Source organism: Lacerta agilis, chromosome 12 (genome assembly GCF_009819535.1).
Source record: "Lacerta agilis isolate rLacAgi1 chromosome 12, rLacAgi1.pri, whole genome shotgun sequence".
NCBI lineage: Eukaryota > Metazoa > Chordata > Lepidosauria > Squamata > Lacertidae > Lacerta > Lacerta agilis.
In genome coordinates, this window is record NC_046323.1 from 29,671,641 (window position 1) to 29,681,108 (window position 9,468).

The window sequence follows — 9,468 nt, forward strand, 5'->3', positions numbered from 1 at the left end:
ATGCACCATTCTACAGCAGATGTTTATTTTGATTTGGGACTTTCAGATTCTCGTTTTTTAATCCATTATGATTTTGGCAATTTGTATGCTGCTTGATTATAGTTGTGTCTAAGTGGTATGTGGGATACCCTGCACAAATGGACACAGAATACTGAACACATGATTTATCCAAGCCATGAGGAGCCACTAACAGTGACTCCCAAGAAGTCTTTAGTGATTGAGCAAAGGATATAAGGGATCAGCTGGTGATATAATTAATTACTCCTATGATACATGCCTAGGCATAACATACACAAGAGATGCAGTTATTAAAAACTGCTCAGTTAGTACATTACTTTGTGCTGAATAGTCAGAAGACTATGGATTTAAAGCCGGGTCAATTGTAACCCAACATAATGGAACAAAACAGTTTTTGAGCTCTGTATCCTATCTAGACTTGAAACCTAAGCCAGTGTGTTGAGCCAAGTCATTTCTTAGATTTTCTAATTTTTTTCCTTCTCTGCCCATTGTTAAGCGATTGCAGACTGTGATAACTGTCTCTTTGAAGTTCAGTTCAGCCACAGAAGTTGACTCTCTTTATCAGTAGTTGCCAGTATAGGGTTAGAAAATGCACAGTAATGTGGACCCTATCTTGTATTTTTTTTTAACCTATATTTCCATTTCAGGTTATCTTCCATTAGCTGATTACTATTGAGGGCAGTGACTTGACTCTCTTATCGTACTGGGGAGGGTGGGAATGAGTGGCAGGTACTAGCAAAAGCAAGGGTGATATTATTGGGATAAAAGGAAGTAAAGGATTATAGGAAGAACTGAAGTTTTATCATGTATACTTTATATTGGCAGAAACATCATACTCCCCTGACTGGGAGCATTCAAATTTGGGGAGAGATTCTTCCCCTAGAAATTGAGATAGGAACTAGGTTTGGTTGTTCGGGACAGAAATAGGTTTCTCACAAGGCCCCTGTACTAAGCCTTGGCTAATGTTGGAGGCACAGTCCACAGGTAGTTATCACGGTGCCCTCCAATTGTTTTGGACTGAGGTTTCCATCATCCTCTGCCATTGGCAGAGTGAATGGAGTTAATGGGAGTTGTAGCCCAAAGTATCTGGAGAATTCAAGGGCTGAGGACTGGCACAACCCTCCTCCAAGTCTGTCCAGGGATAGCACTCACCTGGAATTTCTTGACTTGAGTCAAGACCATTGTCACCTCAGAGGTCCAGATGTAAAGGAATAGAGCTGTGTGTCATCAGCATATTTCCGACAACGTACTCCAAAACCCCAGATGACCCCACTCAGTGGTTTCATTAAACGGCATGGGGGATACAATTGAAACCTGAGGAACCCCACATTTAGGCTCCACAGGGCCAAAAAACACCCCCCAAGCCTCACCCTCTGGAAACTACCATCCAAGTAGGACTGGAACCCCTGCAAGCAGTGCCACACACCCCTAACTTGGACATCACATTTCAGGAGCAAGTGAACAACTGTCCAAAATTTTCCAAACTTCTCTTTGCTTCTTTCTCACCTGTTCCACTTCCTTGCCACAAACAGCAGTCTATTGGTTCCTGTACCTAAGCGTTTCTGGGTTGTGTCATTATTGTTGTTAGTATGAATTCAACTGATATCCTGGCCTTCTTTCCGGAGGTGCCCAGGGCAGCATGAGTTTTTACTCAACTGTACGATGCCTGCTTCGCAACCTACATTAGACTATTTAACTCGGCCGAGGGTGCCTGGACCTTTGCAATTAAAAGACATTTCTGAAGAATCCCGGCTTGCCAGTTTTCAAAGCCTTGCAGATAGTTGCATTCCCAAAAAATTGCACAAGATGGAAACTATTTGGGAATTGTACCACAAAGCTCAGGGTTAGTTCACACTCGCCTATGTCCCCAAGGGGGAGTACCTTGGAAGCATGCAAGACTACTGGCTGGTTTGTGGCCAGACCAGGCTCACATGGCGGCATCGTTCCTGTGAAATACCACCTCCACAGCGGGGATGGGGCTTCTGCCTGCATGGCTGGTGTGTTTGCAAGAGTCAGCTAATTTTTAAAGAGTGAAAGTCCAGCTTCTGTGTCTCATAAGCAGGAGGTGAAATGGATGACTCGTGGACTAGTTGAAGGGAAGCGCTGACCATGTTAAGAGAAAGCCACCTTCTGCCAAATGTTCAAATGTGAAAGTTCGCACAGTGTGTTTTCCTTTCTTTTTTTAATGGGTTTTGAGAGAGGAGGAGCAGTCCTTATTTTGGTGATAAACACACACTTTTACATCTCTTTCAAAGGAGTCTACTAAAAAAAAAAGTGAGATGGCGTTCTGGAGCCAGACCACATTGGTTTGGACAAAAACTGTTACAGAATTATTAAGCTTTAGAGGGAAGAAGAAGATGAAAAAAAAAGCAAAAGCAAAGGAGATTTATGCATCTACATCTGACCAAGCTGGTTTGGAACTGATGCAAAATGGAAAAGTAATAAAATAAGAAGAGACACTGTTTTTGAATACAGTCTTGCTTTATTTTTGTGTCCCCCCCCCCTTGTTTTTCTTTAAATCTAAATACGGATTATTTCATTAGACCTGAGTTTGAAAAACTGCTGGTTCAAGGCCTAAAATCATTCGATGTGCCCCTTTGGACTTCGTGGAGAGAGCATGTTTCAGGATTGTGGCCCCTTCTCTGCTGATCATTCGGTATTTGTTGCTTTCTGTTGTTTATCTGCCAGCATAAATCTTCCAACAAGACTTTGCTGAAGAAATGAGATGCTGGAAAATGTGCATATGCCCAAAGGAAAACATGGAACATTATTGAGTTGGGGTTTGGGATTTTTATTTTACTTTGGCGCATTGTGAACAACTTGTACCTGTCTGCCTGTTTTGAGTTTAACAAGACTTCTCACAAGATGTAGCCCTGAAGTCAAAAAAGTGCAAAGATTTCCAGTCTTCTGTACAGAGGGGCAAATGCTAGAAACCACAAGGGAGCTGACTTTTACCCCCCCCCCCAAAGTGAACTCTATAGACACTCTGCAAGCTTCAGACATTTTATTGAAGACTTCTGTTTGCCTCTCAACTTAAAAAGAAAAATAAAGCACGAATGACAGATGGCTATCCAACCTCTGCTTAAAAATCTACAAGGAAGGGGAGTCCACAGCCTCTTGCGGGAGACTGTTCCACTATCGAACAGCTCTTAAGTGTCAGAAAGTTTTTCTGTATGTCTAGTTGGAATCTCCTTTATCTGCTTGCACTTTGACATGCTTTCGAACTGCTAGGTGGGCAGGAGCAGGGACTGAGCAATGGGAGCTCACCCCATCGCAGGGATTCAAACCACCAACCTTCTGATCAGCAAGCCCAAGAAGCTCAGTGGTTTAGACCACAGCGCCACCCGCGCCCCCAAAGAGATAGAGTACTATTACCTCCCTTGATCTGGACACTATACTTCTGTTGATGCAGCCTAGAATGGCATTAGCCTTTTTTGTTGCTGCTTCACACTGTTGACTCATGTTAAGCTTGTGATCCACACTAAGACCCCTAGATCCTTTTCACATGTACTGCTAGTAAGCCAGTCAGCACAGACCATTATGAGCTAGATGGAGCATAAGACAGCTTCCCAGGGTCCTAACAGGCCAACTCACCCATCTCCAAGCAAGTTCAACAAGCTGGTTTCTTTTCTGCCCTGCTTTCCCTTTCTCCAGGAATGCCTGCTGCTTCTTTAGTGACGCCTGCAGATGTGATCAAGACGAGGTTACAGGTGGCAGCCCGTGCAGGACAAACGACCTACAGCGGCGTGATTGACTGTTTCGGGAAGATCCTACGAGAGGAAGGCCCCAGGGCATTTTGGAAAGGAGCTGCAGGTAGCCTTTGCAAACTCATTTTAACAAGGAAGGATGCATGTTAACCTAATGCATTAACTTGGCTAATAATGGTGTGGTTTCCTGCCCCTCAGCTCGTGTATTTCGGTCGTCTCCTCAGTTTGGAGTAACCCTAGTGACTTACGAGCTTCTGCAAAGATGGTTCTACATTGATTTTGGAGGAACGTAAGTATGTTGGGTTGACCACCTTAGCTCTCTTTATAGGAGTTAGTCACAAAGGGCTCCAGATTTTCTTTATGAATTAAGGGTCACTAAAGCTCAGCAGAGGTACACTTTTTAACACCAGTGCTTGTCATGTACATGAGGGCAGACAGGAAGAGGAACACGAGCAGTTAAATAGCAAAGGGAAGATCCATTCACATGAGTGCAGTAGGGTTTTAAAAAAAGACTTTTTATTAAGATTTTCCCATAATACAATAAAATTACAACTACAGAAGATACAAGTCGATGAAGTGAAATACGGATTCCCTTCTTTAAAAAAACAAAACAAATAAACATAGTTTTATTGATTTCCAAACGAAGTTCCCTCTTAAAAGTAGTTCCTGGTCCTTACCACCCATAGAGGACAGTAGCTTCTCACAGCCTCTCATCCCGGGAGACCAGCATTTCCCTGGCCGTGACCCAGGGTCCTCCATCAACCCTATACTACCCCCATGAGTATAAATCTCTGAACCCTAATAAAGGCCCCAGACATAGGACTCCAAAGAAATAGGAGAAAGCAGAAAAACAAAGCCGAGAAACAGAAAAAACAAAGAAAGGGACAGTAGAATTAAAGAAAGGAAGAAAAGAGAGAGAGAAGAATGGGGGGGGGGACCATTAGCGAAAGATACAGAAGGAAAACTTTCATTTTTCCATCTGCCAATAAAAAAATAAAATCATTAGAAACCTTTGGCACGGTAGAGTACAGTAGTGTTGGCATGCTGTTAATACTGCAATGCTGTTGTTGATGAGATTGAGAAGTCTCATCGACACTAGTGTTAAGACGTGCCTCACTGGTGCATCATGTCACCTTAAGTTTCCATGTTTTCACCTCTTCTGCCGACGCTCAAAACAGATTTCACACTGAACAGATTTCTGGGCGAGTCTCAAAGTAATTTTTAACGTACTTCTACTGTGCTGCTTTATAGGCAGCTGCTGGAGATTATAGGACTTTGTTTTTCTACACGTATGTAAAACATTCTCCACCCCAGATACTGTTGGGCTCCATCTTCCATCAGCCCCAGCCAGCAAGACCAGTGGCCAGGGATGACGGGAATTGTAGTCAAAGAGCATCTCAGTCAGTGGACTAAAGTTTAAAAAACGGTGGCTTGCAGTCTGAAAGGATTGCGTAAGGAATGGGTACAAAAGAGAAAAAAAAGATTATAGGAAGCTTCCCATCTAGCTCAGTATTGTCTGCCCTGGCAGTGTCTCTCCATGGTTTCAGGCAGCATAGCTTTACATGTAGTTGCTGGGGATGGAACCGGGGAACTTTTGCATAAAAAGCAGATGCACTGCCACTGGGCTATGGTCCTTCCCAACCCCAGGTACCAACTCTTCCATAAGGTTGAGTGCTGATGTTGCCCAATGACCAGGAGGAATAGCCACAGATGGGGAGGGAGTGTGGAGAGGGGCAGAACCAAATAGCATTTTGTCCCAGGCAAGCTCTTGTGGGCGGGGGCTCTTTTTCTCTGGAAAGAACTTTACTTTTCAAACAGATTTATATAATATGTATTTCAGGAAGCCAGCTGGATCTGAAGCCGTTCTGAAAACAAGGATCACCCTACCTGCACCGAACCCCGACCACGTGGGGGGCTACAAGTTGGCCGTCGCCACTTTTGCGGGAATTGAAAACAAATTTGGACTTTACTTACCTCGATTTGGATCTTCACCACCTACCTCAAAGACAGCGTCTGTCTGATCACAAGGCAGCGACTTACTTTTACAGAATGTTGGGAAAGAGCCATTCATCTGATCAGTCTTAATACTTCATTCCTTTAGCTTTCCGGTCTCAACCCAGCATCGTCTGATCTGCAAGTCTTTCTTCCTACCTGCTCCCCATCTTTTAAGTGTGAATCATTGGTCTCTGTGCTTCCTTTTATCAGATCACTGTGAAATTCTTGCTAGAGTAGTCTTATTGGTTTGGGTCCATGAATGCATTTTTGTTGTTTCTTGCACATACCTGGGATCATGAATGTACTTGGGCTCATTTTGGGAAAGACATTTGTATGCAACTGCTCTTCTTGTTGGGGAGGGTGGTGTGTTCAGGGGAGGGCTGTCCTGTCGTCATGGCTGCATGTTGGCTATTCAACAGAGATCATGGTGCTCAACGCAGAACAATTTAGACAGTGCGTCTAAGAAATGGGGACACATTCCATTTGCATCCGTACCGTAGGATTCGAAAGGTGTCAATACGAGCGGTACCTGACTCTTGCCAAGAGTGACTGTATTTTACATGAGTACTACATGCACAAGTTGCATTCCTGGATTGTATTAGGAGGGTTTTATGGGGAACATGTTTTTGTAACTGAAACCACATCGACGAGCGTTTAGCAATTATATTCTGTTCCTGGTATCAGAAGGCTTGTGGGGTTGGGGGTGGGGAGAGAAATGTAATTTCCCCCCATAGTCTCTGCACTTTATGGAAGAGCATCGTACCACATGAGATGAAAATTCAACACCAAGAGGCACGAGCCACCAAGAGGTGTAGCTATACATTCTTCAGTGCTATTTGGCTCGGGGCTCCAGCACAGCTTTCGTCGACACTATTGGAGGCTGTGCCCAAGGGGGTCACACCAGGCCCTGCTGATATTTAGATTCTTGGTTTTTTTGTGTTGGTGCAATTAGAGTAACCTGCTGCTTGTTTAAATAAATGCAATAGAAAAATCCATGCACTGTATCAATGGTATCTGCCTTAACTGCCAGCTTGTAATTGAAAAATACTTGTGTGGAAATTCTTATTAATTTTGATGAATTAAAACAGATTTTTTTAAAAAAACAAAACAAAAATACAATAATAATAATAACAACCAGATTAATATTTTGCCTTCTTTTGTAGGGGCGGGCGGGCGTGGGGCTGCCTTGCAGAGTTTAGTGGGGAACTGAGAAAACCCTTTGCTGGAAGTCATACCAGCATTAAGGCCACATACATGCCATCAAATTAAAGCGCCATGACGCCACTTTAAAACAGTCACAGCTTCCTGCAAAGAATTATGGGAGCTCTACTTCATTAAGGGGGCTGAGAGAGAGGCTAAGTCATTGAGGGCTGAACTCTTTTCTTGCTTTTAACAAGTATTGCAACATGTGCCTAGAAAGGCTCCGCAGTGCAAGCCATCTGTCAGGGATGTCACCACATGGCCTGTTTTCCCCATGCCGAGACCACCAGTAGCTTTTTAAAAGCTCGTCCCATTTTTATAAAACGGATGTAGGCTTTCGTTTTTAATAGTAATAAAAAAAGTTTGCCTTGGATCTTTTTAAAGCGTTAACTAAAGCCACTAACGGGATCAAATTCTCCGCAAATTATTACTTAAAACATAAAATCGGAATACTGCAATTTTTATTGATTTAATAGAACTGATTGGTTAAAGTTCTACGTCTCAATTAAGACAAAGGGCCTTCATTAAACAAGCTTTGGGTGTTTGCAGCAGACCCGAACTCTGTGCATTTATTTAAAGAAAAATATTTATATGCTGGTCGCTATTATAAGAAATATCAAAGTGTTTTACAATAATATCTATATGTACTTAAAAACACACATAAAAAATAAAATCTGGTACTACTATTACCTATTCTGAATTGCCTGCATATAAGCCTGGCAGAACAGAAAAGTTTTCAGCAGCCGTTTAAAGGTTGAAACAAGGTGCCTAAGCATTGACTGGGTGCAGGCTCAGATGGACTTTGGCCTCCTTTTTATGAAGAAGTCAAGTTGGCAGACTGTCCATTTATAAAGCCTTGCTGTGACTCGTACGGGTATTGTACTTGTGTCCTGGCTGAGAATTTGAGCTGAATGCTGAGCAGTCTCCCCGAACCACCTTGTTCAAACCTCAAATTCTGCCACAAATTTAACAAGCTGCTAGCCTTAAGCAAGATCTCATTGTCTTAACCTCCGTCAGTCAGCTATAATATGGGTTTAATACCAGCACACCTCCAAGGATAGGGTAAGGACTGCAGCACTATTGATAAGAGCAGCCATCGCTCTAACTGCACCAAGACTTCAGGGCAAGAGTGCCCTGAATGTGCCACCAAGGAGGACATCTTTGCCATGTTGGTTCCCTGGACGCATCAGATGAGCACAGCCCAACTGGTGTGGCTGTGCATTCGGCTCATCTGTTCCGATTAGGCTCTGCACTGTGGAAAACGAGCAGTGTAAAAAGCACTTTGGAAATGGAAGCATCGTTTTGTCACTTGAGCCATTTAGCTGTGCTGCTTACGCTAAAGGACATATTTTAAATCTAATGATTATACATAATAAATTACTGGCTGGTTTGGAAATAAGTAAACCTCAAGATACTTTCATTATGGAACTCTCTGGGGAAGTTAAACACAGCAAATAACCCAGAAACAGCACTTGAACAAATTATGCTTTTTTAACCACTCTCTGTATACTTTAGAAAGTAGTCCTACTTGCCGTCTAAGAGGCAGCGCTGCAACTTTGCAGGAAATACAGGGCACTAAATCCAACAACTATATTTTGGCAAAGTCCGGGGACAAAATGGATGGTGCCAGTTGGCAGATGCATGGTTGCAGAGAGAGAAAATGGAATTGTGAACAGTAGGACCAAAATGTGTGGTTTTGCTTTTTTTTGCTTTGGCTCTCTGCAAAGCCAAGTGTCTGGACCAAACTGGTCCTCTGCATCATTTTGAGCAGGTTAGGATGAAAGGTGCTGACTTGGAGCTTAACCAGTATCCAAACAACCCTTGCCTTGAGACACTGCCAGTCCCATTCCATTGACAAAAGACACATATTTTGGATCATATAACAGTGGACTAGGAAGGTATGTCCAGTTTGGATACTAAAGTAGGGATGGGAAACTTGTAGCCCTTCACCATCCCTGACCATTGACCATGATGGGTGGGAATGATGGAAGCGGGATGGGCAGGGCAGGACTCCAAAGCCCTCCCAATGGACCATCCCAATGGTTGCAGCTGAACAGAGGAAGTAACATCAGATCTCATGTAAGTGCACAGACAGTTCTGCAGTAATTTGAGCAAGCACAGTGTAAAATTGGCCCACTTGCCCGAGAAGCTGCAGAAGCTCAGAGCTTAAATTTACACATGGGTCTATACATAGGAAGCATCAGAATGGCCCACAGAAATCTCGCCGGTAAGATTAATTACCGGTATGCTTGTGCAAATCTGAGCAAGTAATATTGACTCTTACCACTCCAAAAATAACCAAAACCCTGTTCATCTAATCAATGTTACTACCCCAGAAGTTACAATTCTGACTGACCAGTAACGGAAATAACTTCATCAAGAAGAAAACCAACAAAATGTGGCTACAGAACAGCTTTGACACATTTTACTGCCGTTGCCTCTGTCTACTTCTGAAACAACACTTCCTCATTCAGACCATTAGTGGTATCCTGCAATGAGTGCCGGGGACCAACTGCACATGAAATATTGCTAAAGTATCTAGGATTAA

General features: G+C 43.1%; 1 protein-coding gene across 3 annotated transcripts in view; it reads left to right on the plus strand.

Annotated features, from left to right (window-relative positions):
* The window catches only part of SLC25A13 (solute carrier family 25 member 13), a 114,252-nt gene extending 107,440 nt beyond the window's left edge, over positions 1–6,812 (plus strand). For 2 of the 3 annotated variants that reach the window (XM_033165243.1, XM_033165242.1), the window contains 3 exons: positions 3,673–3,831; positions 3,924–4,014; positions 5,566–6,812. In XM_033165243.1, the coding sequence (XP_033021134.1) occupies positions 3,673–3,831; positions 3,924–4,014; positions 5,566–5,746 (431 nt within the window). In that variant the 3' untranslated portion in view covers positions 5,747–6,812. The remainder of the gene's footprint in view (positions 1–3,672; positions 3,832–3,923; positions 4,015–5,565) is intronic. The other variant, XM_033165244.1, reaches the window with a different exon arrangement.
* The last annotated feature ends 2,656 nt before the right edge of the window (positions 6,813–9,468 follow it).